We start from the raw sequence: 23896 nt of genomic DNA, 5'->3' as shown, positions 1-23896 counted from the left end.
GTCAAAGTCAAACTACACAAAGTTTGACAAAATTTATATAAAAAAATATGAGCATTTACAATACTAAAACTATATAATATGAAAATATGTTTCATGATGCATCTGATAATATTGATTTCATATTGTGAATGTTTAAATTTTTTAATATAAAGTTGGTCAAACTCTACAAAGCTTGACTTTGACCAAACCTTATATGCGAACTAAAAAGAAACGGATGGACTACTTTTTTTCTTTGAATTTCCTAAACTGTTTTTTGATGGCTTTTCCTTGAGTTTTCAAGATTAAATAGTACTAATAAAGCGCCTGGCAAATCCCATGCCCCCATGCCCTATCACTTTGTTGGAGAAATGATACCATGATATATAAACATGTACATGTAATATTTGCTAAGTGGAATAGAACATCTTGTCAAGTCAATATGTTGAGCAAAGTATGAAAATCGCATACATTGGAGCTCTTTCTTAGAGAAATATTGGCCATCTCATAACACAATTTTTTTTATTTTACTTTATTGACACACTAGAGTATTTGTCATGGGACTTGATTCTTGTGCATGAAGCAAATCTTACAATCACCAACCACATGAGCCGAGTTGAGTTTCGACAATTTTTTTGGATTTACATTACTACCTCCGTTTCAGTTTACAAGTCCTACGCATATATAACATAAAAATTATACCGTCTGAAAATAGAACATCTGAAGTTTATATTGGTTTATGTTTTGTAATATATGACTTGTATTAGGTTGGTCAAATTGACGATCTAGGGGTACGAGCACACCCTGTAAACTGAGAAAGAGGTAGTACTACAAGATGGTCTTTCAATAGCTTTTCCCCATATTTCCGATAACTACAAGTTATGTAAAAGGAGGGCAATAATCCTGCACTCTTGATGCTCCTACCACTTTGCCGGAATCACAAAGGACCGTCAAGATGTTATATAAACTCATACGTGCAATGATTTTTCTAGTGTTTAGGGCTATCAAAACAAGATTTTGAGAAAGTTCGCTATTGCTAAATACCTATCTGCCACACCTATAACTCGTGCATCAGCTCCTGTCACCGGGTCCCACTAAGACTACCCACAGTGGGAGTAACATCTTAACATCACACTTATCTAGGCAAAATAGATGATGTGGCATGTAATAAATGAAGAAAGAGAGGCATGCAGTAACATAGCTAGTTACTGTAACATCACACACATCAAGAAAAGATGAGTCTACAACATAATAAATGCAGTGATGCATGACACAATACATATGTTACTACCCACTGTAGAGGTAGTAACATAGACTAGTAACATATGCATGTTACTACTCTAAGTTACTCCCCACTATAACTAGTCTAAGGCTGGTCATAGTGGGGAGTAACTTATGACACAGTCTATGTTACTACCTTCATAGTGCAAAGTGTCATAGAAGTAGTATCATATATGATTGCATTTATTAGCTTATAGACTCAATATTTCTTGGGAAGCGCTATGTGATAGTAACATAATATGTTACTTCAAACACCTCTCTTCTCATTAACTTGGTGTCACATAAGCAAACTTGTTTTGCGATGTGTTATGTTACTAGCTAAGTTACTCCCACTATGACTAGCCTAATGCAATCAAGAGCTTGTGCACATGTTTAATGCAGAGTTTTCTTCCATCCCCACCAACTGCTCATATAAACCCCTCACCTTCGGCAAGTCTGCCAATATGCCATCATCTATTTGCCTCCATGCAATGGCATACTGCGACTGCATTCATATTGGTCATGTGTTGAGGTCGTTGTAACATGCGAGGGGTAAAGAAAGCTTATGTCATTGCCATTAAATATGCCATGTTATGACAATCTGCGGCGTTACCATTAACCTTTGATAAATTGCATGTTCATTCTCATATACCTCTTTTATTTGAGTGATGTGAGTCAATACGTGAATATGATTGGTTATGTAAAAAAGAAATTCAAAACGGAGGCAAAAGATTTGCCTCATCCATTAATTAAGCAGAAGAGAGTTGCTCAGTTAATTAATGAAAAACCGGACAAAAATCATCACAAACCGTTGAGTGGTACCCACAAGATATACCCAACACGGCACTCCACAAAGGGCCTCGTCGAGATAACACAACGACATTATCGTCATCACTTCTCCCCTAGAGGCGTCATCGCCATCCCAAACCCCGAGAAAGACTCCGACTCCGCCATAGACGATCATCGAACCAACCCTACACCGAACAAGCCGTGCAGAGCCACATGAAGGTCCGCGTCAGATCTCAGCCGCCGCGAGAAGACAGCGCAACTTTAACACCGACAAAGGGCTACGAAGGAGAACCATGCAAGGCTAGTGTCGTGGAAGATCACCGAACGGACCACCTGCTACCCGTCATCGTACGCCACCGGGCCCCGGCACCGCAGCTTCGACATCACAGCAACAAACCAGCCGAGGCCATTCCACGAACCCGCGGGAGAAGAGTTGACTGATTATGTAATGTTAGATTTTTCTTTGACTATGTATTGATATATTTAGGTATGGTCTGATGATCAAATGTAGGATCATCAAAATGTTCAAATCTACTTTATGTTGCATAGAGATCACCAAAGATTTATGTTGTTTTTCTTTGACAAGGATGGCCACCAAAACTTATGAGATTGTTCTCTGGGGTATAATTCTCAACATATCTTACATTTAATATTGAGATTTATTTAGGCAGCCGATCTGCACGTGTCTTGAAGAAAAGGGCCAACCTGTGAGTAAATTATCCATTTGAGACTTGGTTGTAGATGGTTTCATTAAAAAAAGGTCTTGGTTGTAGAGAAGAGAAGGGGCTGACGAAACTGCAGGGATTTGTTGTAAGAAAACAGAGGATTTCTTGGGCTCAGCTGCCATATATTGACTGGTGGATATGGCGGGGTGAGGAAATACCGGCCGACCGAAGGGTCTTGTTGTAATTATTATACGGGAAGACATGGCCGCTGAAAGAAGGCTCCAGGGGCATAGATGCAATAGAAAAAACACGTCGCAGGGACCGGCGTGCGAAATCTTAAAAAAAATGGACCATTTCTCGATTTGTGCGTGTCATCCTTGCGCAGGGGTCATGCTAATCTTCTCTGTATCGTTCCAATTTTATCAGATGTCCCCAAGGGGACGAGTGTAGCAGTCGCGCTCGAGCTTATAAACCGGTCTACTCGTTCTTGCGTTGCCGAGGTGACACTAAATAACCTTACACTGCTGTGTTTTGCTCTCCCCGGCCGCACCCGCATGAGCGGAGGAGCCCGATCCTGCAGGCCCAAAAGCCCATCGATAGACTAACGTGGGCTGCATTCCATTACGTGGCCCAAACCAGCAGGGAGCCAGGGCGTAGTGTTTTTCTTCCTCTGCGTCGTAGGGGCCACACGCCTCCACATTATCGTGTTGTGTTGTGATACATATTTGTGGTGAAGTGTCTCGACACGAGATTATTCGAGCTTGCAATTCTCTAGCTGTTTGCAGCAATCTAGCGCCAACATTTTGACCTACTGAATAAGTCTGATACTCTTGTTAAAAAAAGAGTCGGAGCAATTTTTCCAACAATTCCTACCGCAACACGCGGTTATCTTCTACTCCTAGTTACTAGAAAATCACAGTCAGGGCGCTTTTTTTTTTTGAGAAATGTGGTGCACCTAACAATACATAACTAGATACCCGACGAGAGATCGAGGTCGTGTGATAGAAGCAAGAAATGAATTCATTTGACGACATGGTCGTTGAAGAGCTTGAAACGCCCGGCGTTGAGCACGAGCTTCCTCACGGACGCGACGGCGCCAATGACCCCGAGGCCGGTGAACAAGACCATGATCGCCACGTTGGCCACATACACCACCGACCTCCTAGGCGGCGACACTACCATGTTGTACATGACGACGGGGAGTATAAAGTCGAGCGGGATGTACCCCACGGCGCCGATCACACCCACGATCTCGCCGAAGAACGGCAGCGCCGCCGCCACGAACGCGCAGAGCGCCACGTAGAAGGTCCGCATCGCCACCCGCGGCAACAGGTTCCGCCACGAGAACCTCCCCCGCGTCGCGTCTGCCACCCTCTTCTCCATGACCTCGTACACCACCTGCGCGTAGAGAAGCGCGATGGCTAGGAGCTGGAAGAGGACGAGCACCACGGTGAGGCAGAGCAGCCACCTCGGCGCCACCGAGGGTCCTGCGTTTGGCATCAGGCTCTGGATGGCGTTGGACTGGACCGTCTTGCCGAAGGCCCAGTAGCCGGTGATGGCCAGCGGGTAGAAGGTGAAGAAGGCCACCGAGTAGTTGATCACCAGCGCCTTCACCATCTTCCCCGCCGCCGGAGGCACCAGCGTGGCCTGGATCTCGGGCAGGATGCCGTTGCCGAACGCCGCAGCTAGGATGGAGACGGAGAGGAAGGCGTCGAAGGTCTTCTCTGACTTGGATGTGCTCAACGAGTAATCCTTCGCCGGAGCATTGCTCGAGAGACCTACCATGTGGAGATCGACAATGAGGTATTTTTGTGGTTGTTTTTTCTTTGAAAACACCGAGTACAATGGAGACATAGATGCATATTATGTATTTTCATTGTTGATGTTTGTGCGTACCTGCCCGAATGCAAGCGGCAGAGACGAGGATGGTGTAGCCGACGCTAAGGACCAACGAGACGAGGTTAATGTACCGTAGAGAGTGGAATGACGGCATCTGGGACAAGAGAGCTAGCACGGAGGCGACGGCGATGATGAAATGGTACAGCTTCAAAGGGCCATCCGGCACCAAGCTCGTGTACATAATCTGCACAGTTATACACTTGTCAGAGGAAGATCAATTAAGCTTATATACTTAATTGGAGTGACGTTTTGATTTCAATTTAGCTAGCCAAGATTTTGACAATACTAAGGCAAAAAAGACAAAGATGAGCATTAACCATCGGTGCCATTCCAAAACATCAGTGACCAACGCAACAAAGACTTATTTGACCGTGAATATAAAAATAGTGGGTTGGGGGGGGGGGGGGGGGGTGGGGGGGTGGGGGCATGTTTGTGAAATCAACACACAATTTTAGAGTGATCAAATCTATTCTCCGAAGAATTACATGACCGTTGTTCCGCTTTACGTTTTATGAACCGGATGAATTTTTACTAAATCTTTGCCATTTAATGCTTTGTAGGGAAGCCGTAGGTTTCCCACAGCATAGTATATTTTGATTTGAATTACAAAGGTCATGTACATAAGAAATCAAGCACCTAATACAAGCCATTTAATGTTGCATACTACGGTACTCCAAGATTGCAGTTTTAGTAGTATACTCCAATATTCTATCCGTCCCCTAATAGATGGTGTATGTAAACTGAGTCAAAGAGTCGATGTTTTTTTTTAGGTTTGAGCAAGCATATATACAGAAACATAAAGATAAACAATATCAAATCAATATCAATATATCCACCATTAGATACATTTATTTTTTTTGCGGGGTTGCCATTAGATACATTTCTATAATGTATTTATTCAATATGTAGTTGTTAATAGTTTCTTCTATATACTTGGTCAAACTTAGAAATAGCTGACTTTTTAACTGAAGTTATACACCATCTATTGAGGAACAAAGGGAGTATCTCACAAGTGACATCACTGTCTTAATAAGTTCTCTAAAACGAAGGAGAGCGATACCAAATCAATGTCAATATATTAATCATTAGACATATTTTCGCAAAAAAACACGAAGGAGATTCGCTAATATTATGAGCACAGACCATCCTAACGGTTAGAATATAATCGACTGATTACCTGTAGAGAGTTGCCGGCGAGCAAAATACTGCCAATGGTGACCCCGACGTTGATTGCACCCTGCACGGCCACCATTAGGTAGAACGCCCATCCAGAACCTACCAAAAATATGAAATCATTGGCAGTATCAACGTCGGGCTCACCATTGGCAGTATCAACGTTAGGGTGCAATCAACGTCGGGGTCATATCTAATTGACGATCAAATTATAGTACGTTCAGTAATTCATATTTTATCGACCAAACTGATGATCTAGAATACTTATGCCTAGTAAGCTAAAGAGAGTGAGTCGTGATGATGAAACAGGTATATATTGTATATACTTACCGAGGACGTCTGCGGCGAGGTCGCGGAAGCGGATGTGGCGGCGGCCGGCGGCCTCGCAGTGGTCGAGCACCCGGGACATGACGTAGTAGGTGTAGAAGGAGACGGCGGCGAGCGCGGAGAGCGTGGCGAGGCCCAGCGCCCAGCCGATCCCCCGCAGCGCGTACGGCAGCGACAGCACCGCCGGGCCCACCATGGCCGTGGTGAGGTGGAACCCCGCGTGCCACCACGTGCCCTTGGCCTCCAGCACGAACGCCGCCCCCGCGTCCCCCGCCTTACCCTCGCCGGAGCTGGGCGCACGGCGGTGGGCCGTCGCTGCCTCATCTGCCACGGCCCCGGCGGCGGAGAAGGAGGAAGAGGAGGACAGCGAGGCGACGGCCATGGATACCTCCTTCCTTTAGCTTCGCGGCCGGGCTGATGGATGGTGGTCCGTCACGGCGTCACCATGCACGCGCAGATACATAGTACATGGAGACCGGCCGACGATGGACGTAAGCGTAGCTCAGTCAACCAATGCTAGCGAGCTGGGGGACTGGGAGCACAGCAAACACGACTTGAAAGAAGATTGCTTCCGCAGTCGCAGGGTCACAGCTCACAAGTGAGTAAAAAGTATAGACGCATGGCATGGATGGAGGTGAAGCTGGCTGGATCACACATACATATATATCACTTGGAGGCTGGAGCAGTAGGTGCCGGCGGTTACCACCAGCCTGACCGCAAGTCAAAAATATAAATTACTATCAACATAGCATTTTTCAAATTTCAAAGGTGAATGATGGATCGTAGTATAACAACAGTGGCCCCATCCAGTTGCTCAAAGATAGCATTTTCAACAGTGGCCGCAAGTCAAACATATAAATTACTATGAAGATAGCAATTTTCAAACATGAGCGAATCATATAGTATACCAACATGGCATGGTTTCATGCGGACCATGTCGCATTTCATGACCGGCCAGGGCCGAGGACCGCCCGCCGGCTGCTACTTCCGGCGGTGCCTACCTCGTTCGTGGGAGTACGGTGCCGTACCGTACCTCTATGCCGGCCGGCGTCACGTACCCCGATCTCCTTTTCCATAAAAAGAAATGCATCGAGACGCAAGGTCTCCTGTGTTGCATGTGGTTTCGACATTCAAAGTTGGACGTGGTACACGCCTGCCTACAAGGTTCAACTACTGATAGGGCAGTTCAGAGACAGACTGGGTCGTAGGCTCGTAGCAACTGAAACAAAAAGTCTGTGCAGTGTGTGTAGAACCAACACTTCCAAGGCATATGCTCTGTCCTCTCTCTCATCATACATAATTTAATCTAGTGTATAAGTACGGCAACTGAACTAGTCTACTCCAAATAAAGAGGAGGAAGATAATCAAGCACTGATTAATTTCCGCATCACGTGTCAGCTTGGCCCCAATAAGAAAAGCTACTCCCTCCGATCCATATTACTTGAGTACAAAGTTTGTACAACTTTGTGCTAGAAACTTTGTACTAAACTAGCGATTAGTTATATGAATCAGAGGGAGTACCATACTGACCGACTTAACTGATTCAGATAGGCAACCTATATTTGTTTCGCCTAAGTCCATTGGGAGTCAGGAGTTGGCCATGGAACGTGGAGTTTCATATGTTGTTGCCCTTTCCTCATCTGTGACCATCAAGCATGTGATGCATGTGAGTGGCATGGCCATTGAGCCAAGTGTATTGGCACCTACTCCAAATTCAGATGCTCTCTTTGCGAAGGAAGTGTGTTACTTGCTCGCTAGCGTGGAGGTTGCTAGACCTGATTTGGGCAGGTCGATTGCTTGCCTTCTGACGAGGACGCCAATAAGGGGCAAACAAAAGAAGGTGCACAAATGCAAGAGTGGCGTCATAGGCAAGGCGTCTCTGATTGCTTGATGGATGATGATCTCTTAGCCTATCCTCTTGGATTGAGAGGTGCATGATGTCTTGTGTCGAGATGTTCCTGTCGGGATACACTTGGCATAGTAGCAGTGTCGGAGTTTGTGGATGTTGTGCATTCGGAGAGTTTGGCAAGGGCCGGATGTGCGGTTGTGGGATTTCTTGTCATGTGAGTAGTTAGTCCGTGCTCCGTTTGTGTAGGTTTTCGCCCAGTTTTCCTTAAATAAATTGAGCAATTTTCTTCTTCTTAATTAATCGACGAGGCAAAAAATGTGCCTTCGTTTTGGAAAAAAAATTGTTTTAGCCTCCAGCTTGCCCATGTGCCGGGCAACGTACATTGACCGGGGAAAACCACAGGGTTTAACTCGTCTTCAGACAAGAAAACTGACAATAATGAAAATAGAGCTGCAACAGTATACACAGTGCGTTGTTATAGCATTCCAACCATGTTCCAAAAATGGCAAAAAAGAATACTTTTGAAGAATGGGTTTTTTTAGGGGTGAAAAAAACTTTTATTCATCACCAAATTCCACATGATGTGGGATACAACGAGGGTCATGAGGGGTGCCAAACCAGACGTGGCGGCCCAAACCCTGAGAAAGAGAAAAACGAGCTAATCTATGTGCTTCATAATTAACAGCACGTCTCTCGAAAATGAACTGCGAATTAAATAAAGAGGCTTTTGCCCTGATCTCGGCAATGATTGCCCCATGAGCCCCTAGGGTTCCTTTAGAGATGTCACACACCACTTGCTTACAGTCGCTGGAGATGACACAGTTCGTCAGGTTTAGATCCTCTGCAAGGGCTAACGCCTCCCTGCATGCTACTGCCTCCAGCGTGGTTGGGTTACTCATGCCATAAACGACTAGCGCCGAGCTACCCAGATAATTTCCTCTGCCATCCCTGCAGACTGCTGCTGCAACTCCACCTCACTCATGCCTGACAGCAGCGTCCACATGGATCTTGGCATAACCCTGTGGTGGAGCCTTGGCTCTTGGCCGGGAAGATGTAGGAGGTATATTTGCCCGATCTGCTACTAGCTGTAGATCATCAATGAATCTGCGTATGAATGCTTGAGTAGATTGTGGACTTTGAAAAATCCCTTCATGTATTGCTTTCCTCCTAGCCGACCAGATGGCCCACAATGTGACCACTAGCAGCACAAACATGTCATGTTCGAGTGTCTCCTTCAATGTAAACAACCAGTGCTTGGCAGAAGGCTCCGTCAGCATCATCATTTTATGTGCAAGTTCGCCATCACTCAATGCCTAGACGCATCTTGATGCAGAACATTCCACTAAGGAGTGCCTCCATGAATCTGATGCTCCACACAATCTGCAGCTAGCCGAGTCAGTCATGTGTCGGTGTGCTCTTATATCATTCGCTGGAAAGGAATGTTTTGAAAGTCGCTAGAGAAACACTCTAACCTTCGCCGGGACACTCGTTTTCCATAGAGATTTCCAAGCGCCTTCCTCAGTGTTTGTGCTTGAAGAGCTGGAGTTGCCCTCGAGCCAAGCCTCTCTCCGTTGCTTAGTAGCCACTAGCATTCTGTATGCTGATTTTACTGAAAAAACTCCATGCTTCTCGTGATGCCAGCTCCAGAAGTCAGGAAAATTGCGGGTGCATAGGGGAATGCCCAATATCACTTGAGTGTCCATTGGCAAGAAGGTCACTTCAACTTTGGCCCTGTCCCATGACGTGGATGTGTGGTCAATTAACTCTGACACTCTGGATGGCGGGTTCGCTGTCACGCACCCATACGGTCGCAACATCTCATCCCGTGGTAGCCAGTTGTCCCGCCATATGTATGTTGTCTCTCCATTTTCCGATCCGTCTGATCAATCCTTGTTTCAGAGTATCTCTGCCTTCGACTATAGCTCTCCAGACTTGGCTAGGGTGACCGCCAAGAGCGGCCTGGAGAATGTCAGTCTATTGATAGTAAATGCTTCTTAAGAGTCTAGCACATAGAGTCTCAGGGTGCTGCAACAACCGCCACACTTGTCTGGCTAGCATGGCAAGGTTGAACAATTCAAAGTCCTTGAAACCTAGACCGACTATCCCTTTTGGTTGTGTCATTGTTTGCCAAGAAACCCAATGTGGTTTTCTTTTTCCGTCCTTGCTGCCCCACCAAAACTTCCTTATCAACATATTCAGATGTTCACATAGGCCCCTGGGTAGTTTGAAGCATGACATGGAGAAAACAGGCACTGCTTGAGCCACTGACTTGACTAGAACTTCCTTGCCAGCTGATGACATGGTGTTTTCAATACATCCTTGCACCTTGCTCCACAAACGGTCTTTTAAATACTTAAAAGCACCATTTTTTGAATTTTCAATATCTGATGGCATCCCCAAGTATTTCTCATTAAGAGTTTCATTGGAAACATTTAACAAAGCTTTTATCTCCACCCTTAAGCTCCGGGCACCCCTTTACTGAAGAAGATCGAGGATTTTGAGTAGTTAATTCGTTGCCCTGTCGCCTGACAATAGATATTCAGCACCTGGTTGACCTCGGCAGCACCCACACTATTGGCCTTGAAGAACAGCAGGCTGTCATCTGCAAATAGAAGATGATTCACTAGTGGCGCCGTAGGTGCAACTTATAAACCATGCAAATTGGATGACTCTTCTCTGTATTTTAAAAGGCACGAAAGGCCCTCTGCTGCCAACAAGAACAAGTATGGAGATATTGGGTCCCCCTGTCTGATTCCTCTCGAAGGTATAAACTCTTGCAATTTCTTCCCATTGAAAAGCACATAAAACTTCACTGTGGTAATTAGGCTCATCACTATGTCCACCCACCTGTTAGTGAAACCCAACTTCAGCATTATAGCCCTCAAGTACTCCCACTCGACCTGTCATAGGCTTTCATCATGTCAAGCTTCAAAGCACATGACTGATGCTTTTTGGCTTTGTTCCTTTTCATGAAATGCAAGCACTCATAAGCTATGATGATGTTGTCAGTTATCAATCTGCCCGGGACAAAAGCCGACTGCTCCTCAGAAATAATATCAGGTAAGACTGATCTGAGTCTGTTAGCTATTATCTTCGACGCTATCTTGTACAAGACATTGCATAAGCTAATGGGACGAAACTGGGACAATAGTGTAGGGTTTTTTACCTTGGGGATCAATACCAGCACCGTTTCATTGATACATTCAGCTGACTCGGTGCCCTCCACTATTTTTAGTACCACCTTTGTAACATCATCGCCACATACTTCCCAATGGCACTGAAAAAATGTGTTGGGTATCCGTCAGGGCCTGGAGCTTTGATAGGGAACATTTGGACTAGTGCGGTCTTGACTTCATCTCGACTGTACGGGGCATTCAGTGTGTCGTTCATGGCCTGAGTGATTTTGCACGAAACAGTATCAAGGACCTCCCTCATATTAGTGACCCCCTCCAAGGTGTATAGGTCCTCGTAAAAGGAAGTTGCCAATGCCTCCATCTCAGCTAGATTTTTTGTTATTTGAAGAATGAGTGGTACAGGCAAGGGCGAATCCATGTGAAGGACCGTGGGGGCAGATGCCCCCACTCGATTTCGAAGCCCACTTGTACTAGGCCTGCAATATAATGCAGCGCCCCCACTCAGTCCATGGCCTTTGCCCCCACTCCTTTCTCCAAAGCCCATATATAAGAAATAAAGCCCATCCTGTCAGCCCACTAGGGGTTCCTGATCACGTACTAGGCCTGCATGGCTACATTCGAGAAAGCCCATCCTCTTTTTAGGGGAAGACGACATAGTCTGAAGGTGAATAGATCGGGAAAGGGCGGTTCAGCGTGCCGTCCATGGGTTGACACGTCAATGGGAGATACATTCATTCAACGGCCCACCGATTTAACACAAATGGTAAGTGGTCTTGTAATCTCTTCTCCCTCTTCGAACCCATAGTACACCCACCTCCCCCGCTCTCCGCACCATTCTGACATTCCGCACCTCCCCCCGCTCGCAGAGGTAGCACGAGCCTGCTGTCGGCGCTCTCCCCCCGCTCGCAGAGGCAAAGCCAGCACCAAGGCAAGGTAAGTCACCGACAACGTGTCCTCCATTTTACAACAATTACCCTTCCGTTCTCCATTTGATACGGCTCTCTATTTTCTTATCTCCTTGCAGAGATGGGGAACCTGGTTTCAGCGATTGCGAACTGGCATGCCTCCACTCTGCGAAAGGCGACAGTGTTCGGCGGAGTCTTGGTGGTCGAATCGATCATGTCCTGCTGGTTGTGTCGGCCCTGACAAGAGGCGGTCCACGACATGGAGGCCACCGGCGGACACGCCTCGCCCCCGTCGATGCCAAGGGACATCCAGATGGTACGCGTTCCCCCCTTGCACCCATTGTGCGCTGCTACTGACGGTAGCGCACGGTCGGTGTCGTACAAGTGCATTGCAGAGACCATGATTGCAGTTCACATAGCACACATCAACCACCCCTAAGAGCAGGTGGTTCAGGAGAAACAGATATTTGCAATTCACAGAGCACACATCAACCACCCCTAAGAGCAGGTGGTTCAGGTGGTTCAGGAGAAACAGATTCTACCAGTGAACTACAATCCCACAAAGATATCGTACGTTTCAATGCCGAGGAAAAATTGTACAGGCAGTACAGGTGTATTGCACAAACCAGGGTTGCATTTCAAAGAGCACACACATCAGCCACCCGGCATGAAGGTAGTACAGGAGTTGATATTTACAATTGGTTACAAGGTAGAAACATTCTACTCCGTGCGTCCCATATTATAAGACGTTTTTTAACACTACTAGTGTCAAAAAACGTTTTATAATATAGTGTCAAAAAATGTCTTACATTATGGGACGGAGGAAGTACCGGTGTATTACAACTCCACAAAGATATATTCTGAGTAGTACTTCCTCTGTAAAAAAAAATTAAAAGCGTTTCATCTTCTCGATTCTGGTATTTGAAAATCCAACTGGTTAGTGTCTGACGAAAAATCCACATTCGGAGTTGAGACAAGTGGCGGCTAAAGGCAATATAAAGTTCTAACATAATACTTGCACGTTTCCGTGCGACGGCCAAAGTGACGATCATGCAGAAAATCATATGATATGAGCAATTTCGTTCCATGTGGCCGCGGCCGGCGGCCTCGCAGTGGTCGAGCATTATCCAGCTCATGGCGAATGGAAGGAGAGAGCATGTAAATTTCTCTAATTCATAATATCCAAAAATATTACGGTACTGAGGGATACAGGTTAATATGTAGATATAATAGAAAAGGTTAGGTTTTTTATATTGAATTTGTTAAAACAGACAAAAATATAGTAAAAAAAATCTAGAATATGTCCAAATGTGTGTGTATATCAGAGTTTTGGTTTTTGGTTTGTGATATTTTTTCGTCCCAGAACAAGGAGGCCGAATTTCGGCCATTTTAAAAAAAATTGGCTGAAATTTGAGTAAAATCCTTTTTTTGCCGAAAGGTACTTTCCACCCTAGGCCGAGATGGCCGAAATTCGGCTGAAATCCGTTTTTCAGCCAAAAATCAAAACACACGGAGTAGGTGTAGAAGGTGACGGTGGTGAGCTCTGCGAGCCCGAGCGCCCACCGGCCCCATGCCGCGGAGCGCGTATGGCAGCGTGAGCACCGTCGGGCCCACCATGGCCGTGGTGAGGTGGAACCCTGCGTGCCACCACATGCCCTTGGACTTCGGCACGAATGCCGCCCCCGCGTCCCCCACCGCCTTTTTGCCCTCGCGGACACTAGGCGCACGGCGATGGGTCGTTGCTTCATTTGCCATGGCCCTGGTGGTGGAGAAGCAGGACCAGGAAAGCACGGCCACGACCATGGTTGCTCCTTGGGAGCTTCCTTTAGCTCCGCGTCCGGGTTGATAGATGTTGGTCCTACGGTGGGTCACTGCTTCATTTGCCATGGCCCCGGCAGCGGAGAAGGAGGACCAGGACAATGTGGCGACGACCATGGTTGCTCCTTGGGAACTTCCTTTAGCTTCATGGCCGGGTTGATGGATGTTGGTTCGTCATGGGGTCACCATGCATGCTTAGCTACATACTTTCTCCGTCCTAAAATAAGTGTTTCAACTTTGTAATAGAGACCGACCAACGATGAAGGTAGCTCAGTCAAGCAATGGTAGCGAGTGGGGACTGTGAGTACTCACTCGTACTACATACATGACTCAAAACTCAAATTTAAGATTACTCTCGTAGGGTCACAGCCGAGCAAGTAGAGACGCTTGGATCGAGGTAAAAATGCTGACTGGATCAGATACATACTTCCTTCGTCTTAAAATAAGTGTCTCGAGTTGAGTACAACTTTACTGAAGTTGAGCAGCGCTGCTATACAAACAATACATTTACAGCCGATGCCTGCGCGACCCTACTTGGCAGCGTCAACAGCGAGTGTGCATGCAGGAAGCACTGCTGGGGAGGCTGCACCGTTCGTGGATCGTGCGGACAATGTCGTGTGTAAAGCAATTTCAAAAGTTAAAGACATTTATTTTGGGACGAAGGAGATACATAACATGGAGAAGCGGGCGCCGGCAGCTACCACCGGCCTGACTGGAAGTCAAATAGTATATAAATTACTATGAAGATAGGCATTTTCAAAGATGAATGAATCATAGTATAACAACACTAGTCCCACTCAATTGTTGAAAAGAAGATAAAACAAACAGTTTTCATCCATGTAGTCTGGTCATTGGCCCATTGCAACTCGGTCAAAGTTGGACTACGTACTGACAGATAGGGCAGTTGAGAGGCTGACCGAGTCCTAGATATCAGCTGGAGCAAAAGTCCGTGGAGTGTTGTTCGAACGAACGCTTCCCAGGCATACGTTGTGTTTCCTCTCCGGTGAATAAACATCAGTATCCTCGAAGAAGAAGAAGAAAAGCGCGCGGCGATAAAATGTCAGCAGCCCGGTAAGCAAGACAACTGAAGATCGGACTGATCATCTCTGACTGTATAGCAAGATCCAATTTCCGCATGACGTGTCAGCTTGACTCGGATTAAAACAAAAAGATATGCTGACTCAGATGATTCAAACATGCAGGTTGTATTCACTTCAGCTTCCACCCTTTCCCATGTGCCGGCAACATTGACCGGGAGAACGGAAAGGATTTGGCGGCTCCTGCTCTTCAGACAAGAAGAACAGCAGTACAAAAAACAGAGTTGCAGCAGTATGTATGTACACCATGTTACTATAGCACTCCAATTTCCAACCATGTTCCAAACTGACACATAATTGTGATTCTCGGACACAAGACAGGTGTACAAACCAGGATTTGCATTTCAGAAAGCACACACCAGCCGCCCCAGCAGAGGTGGCATAGGAGAGATAGATATTTACAGTTGGTTCTACAGGTAGAAATATTCTACCCAGTGTATTACAACCCCACAAAAGACATATACTGGTACATTCCAATGCCTTCCTAATGCCGAGGGAGAACTGCTTCAAGAACATATGCAGTAGATGGGGACGAGAAACAACACAACAGGAGGAACTTGGAGCTACACCTCTGCCCGAATATACCATCACGAGATATATCTCAAGTAAAGGAATGGAGTGTGTGGAAATAGGTTTTCCTTTCCTGGGAGTATTATTGATGCTGCCGCACAGCCAGGCCACAAGAAGTAGTATGGTCTAGAAGGCTCTCTTCCATAGCAGAGTCCAAAGATTTAGCTCGCAAAATGCAGCTTTCTGGTGGGGTAGGGTGGGGGTAGGAAATGAAGGAGACATCATCATAGACTGTCATAGAGTGCTAACTTATCTCTTCAGGGACGTGCATGCCAAAACCGCGTTTCATCTTCTCGATTCTGGCATTTGAAAATTGAAATCGTTAGTGTATGACCAAAAAAACATGGTTTAGAGGAAATTGATAAAGACAATTTGCTGATCAAGATAGAATTTTAAGAGGTTAAATACATGGTACTCAGAGTTGAGACAAGTTGTGGCTAAAATCAATAAAAAGTTCTAACATAATGCTTGCACGTTTCCGTATGACGACCAAAGTGACAACCTTGCACAAGTTCACATGATATCAGTAATTTCTTTCGTGTAGAAAACAAACAACAATTGAGCAAAAGGTTTAAAATAACCACAGCAAAAAATGGTCAAAGAAGGCATGAGACAACACTGACTTTGGCCTATTACAGGCAGTCCCCTGCTATTAGGCAATCCATCTCGAGTAGTGAATCACAGGGGGGTAATTGATTAAGCCATTAGATGATTTGTCAAATACAAATTACTAATGCCAGGGAAATTTTACCGAAGAGTTTAGATATGTAGAAACCAAAAACTACTTGGGCACAATGTTGCACCAGTGTTGACTTCAAAATGAGTTGAAGTTTCCTTTTATACGAGGGTAGCAAAAACATACATATAGATATAGCCCACTCTTCTGGAGGAAATGCAGTCTGTAAAGGAGAACTTACGTAGGAGCAAGCTTTCCAAGGCTGCGTAATTTGTCGCCAGTTGTAGCATCAGTCACAGTTCCTGAGATATCAACGGTATATGATTTTTCAGAGAAACGTTGAAGGCCTCTCTTTACAAGCAAATCGAAATCTTTCTGATGAAGTTCTCTTCCATTTACAAGCACTCCAGTAGTCCCACCAGCACAATTCTTGGGCATTGAATAACTGAATTCTTTTATAAATGGCTGCAAAATGAGAGACCGGTCAAGGTTATGTCTTGCATACATGCAGTTCTAGGGAAAGCATCCCATGGAAAAGACTCAGCTTACAGGGATAATGCCGCTACACTCGTGCCCCATGACACCCCAAAATCCAGCACGTTGGTCATACCTGAATTACCAAAGAGAGAAAACACTATGTTACCTTGCTTTAAAGATGTTTCCAATGCCTGTGAATTAAATGTAACTGTAAACGTGCTGAAGATCTAACGGAATTGCAACAAGTTATAATTTATAAAATAGCTACATGGTAACATTGTACAAACTATTTTATCATGAATTTGTATCTGACTTTTCAGTATACAAATCAGATCATTGCGTCTGGTTAAAGGCAGACAGGCATGAAAGTCATATGGTGTCTAATTTTGAGCTAGTAGCATTTACTGGAGCAATCACTAAAGAATACAAATCATTGATGAACCAGAATCTATAAAGTCTATGAAAGAATGTACAAACTAGCCAAGTGATCATTTCAAGATGAAGTGGCCAATTTGGCTAAAAAAAGCAAAGCATTCCTTCTTTCTTTAGATTATGAAAGGCAAGATTACATAGTTATGCAGTGGAATCAGGCATGATCATTTTATAACAGTGGGTCAGTATACTTCATCATGATTCTCACCGCTAAACCAGATTTATTCAGAAGGAGAATACAGATCAATTTATTTGTCTCTTGATTGTGGCAGCACCCTTAGGTAAGAAAAGTGTGTGTTCTGGGCAGATGATGCTAGAGTAAACGATGAACTAAGGCAACAGGATATACAGCATATGCTGCAAATACAGCACACGTTCTGAATTCCAATTAGAGGAAATGACTTACCAATATGAACCAGGGCTAACAGGACCAGCTTTTTTCTCCGCCTTACGAAGAGCACGCTCAGAGATTGGATGACCGTTGATGGAAACCTTGACACTGTCCATAGACTGGTTGAATAAAGAAAGATCCTTGAAACCTTTCTTTAAGAAACCACCAAAAAATGATGAATCCCCACTCTTACCAGCTGAAGATTGAATTTCATCTAGCCCAGCATCAGAAGAAACATGAGAACTAGTATTTGTTCGCTCACTGACCGATGACTCATTTTTGCCCACTCTCTTGGCATTTTCACCGTTTGAGGACAGTGATTTAGCACAATCATCTTCTATGCTCTCTTCATCACATGTCTTAGTTATGCCATCGAATCCAAACGCATTGTTATAACCTTCCTTGCTGCAGTTGTCGTATCTCTTATTAACGCCTTGAACTTCAAAGTTGTTGTCATCTTGTTTGCTCTTTCCTTCATACCTTTTGCTTGTAGCTTCATCTTCGAGGCTGCTGCTCCTGCTATCATCACTATTGGCCTTCCGCGGGTTCTTGTTACCAATGTGACCATCAGGACAACTAGCATTAAGTTGTTTGAGATATTTCTGTCCATATGTTTTCTTCGCGGTTTCTCCACTAAATCCATCCTTCCGACTTCCATTGCTCTTTTGTTCACATTTCACATCAATCCTCTCACCTCGAACATCAAAGTTTCCTTTGCTATTTAAGCCATACCTCTTGCTCTTGATTTGATCCCCACCACTGCAATCATTTTGCTGGCTGGAAAAGGGATCAACAAGTTTATCCTCTAAAATTGGGGCTTGTGGACTGATTGTGCGAACAACTGAAGCTTCGACCTGACTGTCTGCATCTCCTTGACATAATATATCTTTTGGGCTATCTGCAAATCTAGACTTGCTGACAGAAACAGATTTTACCTGACTGATCTTGTTTGGCCCGCGCTCTTTGTTTGTGCTGCTGCCATAGCTTCCTGTGGAAGACTGCGACAGATTGTCGGAAAAATTCTGCTTCTGTCGATAGCTACCGAAACTGGAAGTGTCATCATCCTCATATGGATACCACCCAGAATTTTGAGGAGCCCGGCGATCGGAGCTTCTCACACTTTTTGGCACACTAAAAGATGATGATGGGATCACCGGATGAACTTTCACTCCTTTAGGCTTGAAATCGAAAGTGACAACCTCTGAGCAGGAGCCACACTGAACCCGATTCTGCTTCGGTGATGTGCATTTCCCAGGAGGTAGCTGAAGAAGCTGGTTACAGGAGCTGCAGACGACGAACGGCGCGCCGCCCTTCGTCGGCCGGCAGAAGCTATCTGCCCTCTTGCTGAAGTACTCCACCCTTCTCTTGGACATCGAAAGGTGCGAGTAGAGCGACGAAGCCACCGACCGCCGGTCATACTCTGACGATATCGACGAGGCGGACCTGTCGAACTGGTACGGCGGCCTCTGCTGCCCCGCGAAGAACCTCGCCATCGGAATGCTCTCCTCCTGCGGCGGCATGGCCCGCTGGGCGTGCACGCACTGTGCGCACTGGCACGAGCTGTGGTGGCCGCCGTACCCGTAGCCCTCCCACTGCCCCTCCGGGCGCGGCTGCCGGAACCTCCCGCTGGGCTGCCTCGCGTACCTGTCATCGCACACGGACCGCTGGTCGTACGAGCTCAGCGGCCCGCCTTGCCCGTACCGGCCGGCGTGGCGCGAGGAGCGGTAGTACTCCGGCGGCGCACCACGGCCCGGCGGGGGCGGCAGAGGGTCGGCGTGCGAGTGGCGCATGGAGACGGCGCCCCGGCCCATGCGGTGCTGCGGCGGCTCCGCTCCCCGCGGCCCCGCGGCCTCGCAGGACCGGGTGATCTGGTCCCGTATCTCGTCCAGCTTCCGGAGCAGCTCCGCCGGGTCCTGCTGCTTGAGCGCCGCCCAGTCCACCGCGCCGCCCCGGTCGGCGCCGCCGCATTGCCCGTAGTCCCCCGGCTCGGGCGCCCTCGCCCTCCGCCTGTACTTCATCTCCTTGGGCTCGCTCCCCATGGCGCCGGATTCTCCCCCCTTCCACGGAACCAAGAACCGTAAAGCGGTTGCAGAAATCTGCAGAATCCGCAAGATATCGCGACGGATCAGAGAATACCGACGGAAGATAATAGTTAGTATACGTCGTAGAGAGCCTTGAACAGCGATGGCAGGGAGAGGCGGCGGCGGCGGTTACCTCGACGCGCAATCGGAGAGCTCGTGACGGCGCTCGGCGGCGGCACAGAGGCTACGGCGCGGGGCACGCGGCGGCGGCGCCTCCGGGTCTCCGTCAGAGCTTCGCGGCGGCGGCGAGGAGGAGGCGGGTCGGCATTGGCGAGGGAGGGCGGCGAGGCAGCGTGGTGGCGGAGTGGCCGCGGCGAGGAGGACGAGGAGGGGGGCAAGTGGAAGAGCGGCTATGTACTGGTGTGACCTGCGAGGGATCTGTCTGCAATATGTTAAACTGTTGAGGTCATGAGCGCGATATTCCGGCAGAGTTCGGCGGAACCGCGTGTTCCAGTTGGAGGGCTGACTGACGCGTGGGGCCCACGGGCAGAACGGGGCGTCCAGATGGGGTTGCTTGACTAATGCCACGCGCATTTGTTGCTAGAAGAGTAACATGGGTTAATCAGTACTGCTCGCAACAAATTCGTCAGGAAATTTATGATAGAAAGTGTACTCGCAAGAAACGTAGTATTACTCCAAGCAACACTGTTAACCCATAACTTTCGGTTGGTATTGATAATTAATTGTATCAGCCCGTGCCCTCGCGAACCAACATGTGGTTTAGATGGTTAGAGGGATTGTGATATCCCCATCCCACTAGGGTTACGTTCCCGTCAACGACGAAGTGTCTACAGTGACTTTGTAAATTTCAAGATGATATACCGGCTCAGTCTTTCGAAGGTGCTCATAGGGATAGGGTATGCGTGTGTGCGCTCATAGGGGTGAGTGCCCTCACCTGAAATCCTGTTCTGCATTTTTCAAAACTCTTGGCAAATCGACCAACCATTTGTCATGCTCGGTAAGAGCAATGCGCTCCATGACAAAGACCCCAGAGATGTTTGTGCGTGTAATTATATATGTGATGTATAAGTTTCTTTTTTCCCGTGATTAATCAATCGATCATGGCGCGTAGGCTAATGATAGGCTCCGTCGTTTCGGTTGATATTGCTGTTGGGTCTGAATCTGAATTTTAGTTATTAGCTCTCTCCCGGCGTCAATAATACCACCGGCCACCACTAGCGCTGCGTACGTACCAGCAATCAAATCAATCAGTGGCGGTGCGGCGTGGTGTGGTGTGGTGTGGTGTGAGCATCTCAAAAGGAGACGGAAATCGGTGGTGTGGGTTAGTAGTATTTTTTGTAGTATAATGGAAGCAATGATATTTGTCAACGACAAGGGAAAGCGGACGAATATATGCGCCTAAACACTCACTCACTCGCGCATGCATGCATGTGGTCCGTTCCCTCCTCCTTCTCCGCTTTGCTTTGCTTATGATTATTAATACAGTATGATATAATACAGTTTGTCCGTCAGGTTAATCCTATCTGTCTTGTATCGATGTCCCTGAGAGAGACCGATTAAACAAGTCGGCGCCAGCATGATCGATGCTCGGCGCAGGACGTTTTAGGTGTTGAGTGGCAACTGTCGAGAGCCTGCCTAACACATGTGTATCGTGTGTATGAGCAATGCTAGGCACTGGTACTGATCATAAACAATGCAGTGACAGTACAATTTCCCGGCTGTTTTTTGTGCCTAATTGCTGGATCATCTGGCCCCGCATCTTGCAAAGATCATAACAGCGGTGCAGTGCGCTCCAAGGAAAAAATTGGTGCTACCGAGATATCAAGAAACTGTAGCACTGAGATGGACTCAACACCTCTGTCTGACTCTGAAAGCGTGCTGTCAAGAAATATGTGTGCAACGCATGGCTGGGCGGCAGGAAACCAGCGAGGCAGAGGCACCTAACACGTACGGTACGAGCGCCGAGGCTGACAAAACGGATCAACTAATTTAAAGTTGCGGTGGTGCACGTCGCTCCTCACTCTCCTCCACCTCGGCCTCCGCCCCCGCCCCCGCCGACGAGTCCGTCCCCGGACGTTTCATGGGCGTCACACCTTGTTGCCGCTGTCGTCGGTCGTCTAGATGACAAATCCCCTCGGTCCAATACCGGACACCGATTTTTAGAGGGAAAAAAAGGTTTAAAAAGCATCCGATTTTGAATTAACGAAGCCAACAAAGATTACATCAGGCCAACATGACAGCAAACAGCAGCAAACGACAACGACCGAACAATACAAGAGAGCGCCCTAAACAACTTATTGCAACTAAATACAAAATATAGGTACTAAGGCCAACTCAACCGCGCGACCCTAAACGGACGTCCGTTTTGTCCAGATTCTATCTGTTTGGATAGGACAATGGGATCGTCTCCAGGCATGTCCTGGGATGCGGTGGCCGTGCGCCCAGCGCGCGGCCACATCCGTTTGCCCCATTTTGTCCGCCTCCATTTTAAAAAGAGAGCAACGTTTCAAATGCCAAGCCCTAGTTCATCAGGCCAGCGGCATACACGTCCATCGCCGGCAACACAGCCGGCCTCCAAAATGAATGTTTTACTCGCCGGCATACAGCCAGCAGCCCAGCGGGCGGGTGGCACCCATGCCAGCCTCCAAAAAGAACGGCCACGGCCGATTGGACAACCTAGTTCAGGCCGTTGGCGTCGAACATCTCCTTCTGCCTGGCCTCGAACCAGGCCCTCATCTTCTCGCTCATCTTGGACAAGTCCACGCTCATGATCGCAAGGGCCACCTCCTTTGCTTTGATTGCAGCATTGGTGGCCTCGATGTCGAGCTGCCTCTGCCTGGCTGAGACATTGGCGGCCTCGATGTCGAGCTGCCTTTGCCGGGACGCCTCCTCCATGTCGATCTTCCTCCTCTTGGCCGCCTCCTCCATCTCAAGCTTCTTTCTTTGAAGGTCTAGGTATTGCTTCATTTGCTCGTCCTTGCTTTGCCGCTTCTTCTCGTCCCTCATATCCTTTTGAGACACCATGCCATGCAAAGTGTCATGCAAGGCCATGGATGAGGCACCACGTATGTCGTCCACCTTGAAGTTGGTCTTGCCCCTCGGCCTCTTCAACGCCTCGTCATCTCCACCTCCGCCGAACTTGGTCGTCTTCTTGCCTCTCTTTCTTTGAAGTTCACGGTATTGATCCTTGAACTTAGGGCAATTGTTGATGATCGTCCAACAATGCGTAAGAGTGAATGGCTTGTCATTGTGCCGGGCCTTGAATGCTTCCAAAGATTGAAATGCCTACACCACATGATCAACAACAATTGAACATGCAAACATATACAAGGCCGAAGTCTCACATGGCCGTAGCAAGGAAAAGGACTAGGATAAGGAGAGCATACCATGTCCCCAACGCCGAGACCACTCACGGGCCGTGCTTCAATGCTCTCAAATGCGAAGCAATACTTGTTACACTCTTGTTGGATGAACAACCACCTCTTTTGAATCGAGGTGATGCCACGGTTGCTTGTCATTTGGTAGGGCTCAAACATCTTCCTTTCATGGAATGTTTTGTGGACTCTCGTCCAAAAAACAAGGCCCTTTTGTTGCGCGCCGGTCTTCGGATCTTGGCTAATCTCCATCCAACATTGGCAAATCAAATTTTCCTCATCTTGTGTATATGAACCTGTGTGAATGCTCTTCCTCCTCTTTTGTGCTTCCGCTCTTTGGGTGAGCTCATTGATGAACAATGGCTAGCCACCAATATCAATGGCATTGCTTTCTTCTTCATCACCATCACCTTCGCAATATATGTCATCATCTTCATGCCACGAGTCACCATGGTCGTAGTCAGCACGGTCGTCGGCCTCTTCATCGGGAACGTACTGGGCGCGGCCATCCTGACTTTGGGTCTCGTCGGGGTCGTAGGCACGGCCCTGCCCACCCTCGTAGATCACATCCTCCATGAACTGGTTGTAGAAGGGGTCGTTGACCGGTGGCATTGGTGTTGGCATTCCGTCAAATAAGACGTGGGGGACGGTGTGGTGCCCGTGAATGGTGCCTATCGGTGTCAAAACCGGCGGATCTTGAGTAGGGGGTCCCGAACTGTGCGTCTAGGATCGATGGTAACAGGAGGCGGGGGATGAAGGAAATATGCCCTAGAGGCAATAATAAAGTTATTATTTATTTCCTTATTTCATGATAAATGTTTATTATTCATGCTAGAATTGTATTAATCGAAAACATAATACATGTGTGAATACATAGACAAACAGAGTGTCACTAGTATGCCTCTACTTGACTAGCTCGTTAATCAAAGATGGTTATGTTTCCTAACCATGAACAAAGTGTTGTTATTTGATTAACGAGGTCACATCATTAGTTGAATGATCTGATTGACATGACCCATTCCATTAGCTTAGCACCTGATCG

General features: G+C 47.1%; 2 protein-coding genes and 1 non-coding gene across 6 annotated transcripts; all 3 read right to left on the bottom strand.

Annotated features, from left to right (window-relative positions):
- Positions 1 to 3029: 3029 nt before the first annotated feature.
- LOC125528179 (U6 spliceosomal RNA) lies at positions 3030 to 3132 on the bottom strand. Its single transcript, XR_007292335.2, has one exon. It is a non-coding gene; the product is annotated as a U6 spliceosomal RNA (small nuclear RNA).
- Positions 3133 to 3547: 415 nt separating this feature from the next.
- Positions 3548 to 6707, bottom strand: LOC125528178 (putative GABA transporter 2). Of its 2 annotated transcripts, XM_048692683.2 has the most exons (4): positions 6093 to 6707; positions 5767 to 5864; positions 4587 to 4773; positions 3552 to 4468 (listed from the first exon to the last, which is right to left on the bottom strand). In XM_048692683.2, the coding sequence occupies exons 1-4, from the start codon at positions 6469 to 6471 to the stop codon at positions 3711 to 3713; spliced, it is 1422 nt and encodes a 473-aa protein (XP_048548640.2). In that variant the 5' UTR covers positions 6472 to 6707; the 3' UTR covers positions 3552 to 3710. The 2 variants fall into 2 exon arrangements, with proteins under 2 accessions (XP_087398111.1, XP_048548640.2); XM_087541985.1 differs by lacking the exon at positions 5767 to 5864 and having other exon boundaries at positions 3548 to 4468.
- Positions 6708 to 15169: 8462 nt separating this feature from the next.
- Positions 15170 to 19875, bottom strand: LOC125528180 (uncharacterized). Of its 3 annotated transcripts, none has more exons than XM_087532745.1 (5): positions 19653 to 19870; positions 17454 to 19534; positions 16688 to 16748; positions 16380 to 16603; positions 15170 to 15761 (listed from the first exon to the last, which is right to left on the bottom strand). In XM_087532745.1, exons 2-5 carry the CDS (start codon positions 19475 to 19477, stop codon positions 15707 to 15709), a joined length of 2364 nt encoding a protein of 787 aa, XP_087388871.1. In that variant the 5' UTR covers positions 19478 to 19534; positions 19653 to 19870; the 3' UTR covers positions 15170 to 15706. The 3 variants fall into 3 exon arrangements, 2 of the variants coding, with proteins under 2 accessions (XP_087388871.1, XP_087388876.1); XM_087532750.1 differs by lacking the exon at positions 15170 to 15761 and having other exon boundaries at positions 17454 to 17546; positions 17632 to 19534; positions 19653 to 19875; XR_015609904.1 differs by lacking the exon at positions 15170 to 15761 and having other exon boundaries at positions 16417 to 16603; positions 17454 to 17557; positions 17632 to 19534; positions 19653 to 19875.
- Between the last annotated feature and the right edge of the window lie 4021 nt (positions 19876 to 23896).

Source organism: Triticum urartu, chromosome 1A (genome assembly GCF_056163025.1).
Source record: "Triticum urartu cultivar PI428250 chromosome 1A, HENAU_Tu73, whole genome shotgun sequence".
Taxonomy (NCBI): Eukaryota; Viridiplantae; Streptophyta; class Magnoliopsida; order Poales; family Poaceae; genus Triticum; species Triticum urartu.
This window is presented reverse-complemented; position numbering and strand designations above follow the sequence as displayed.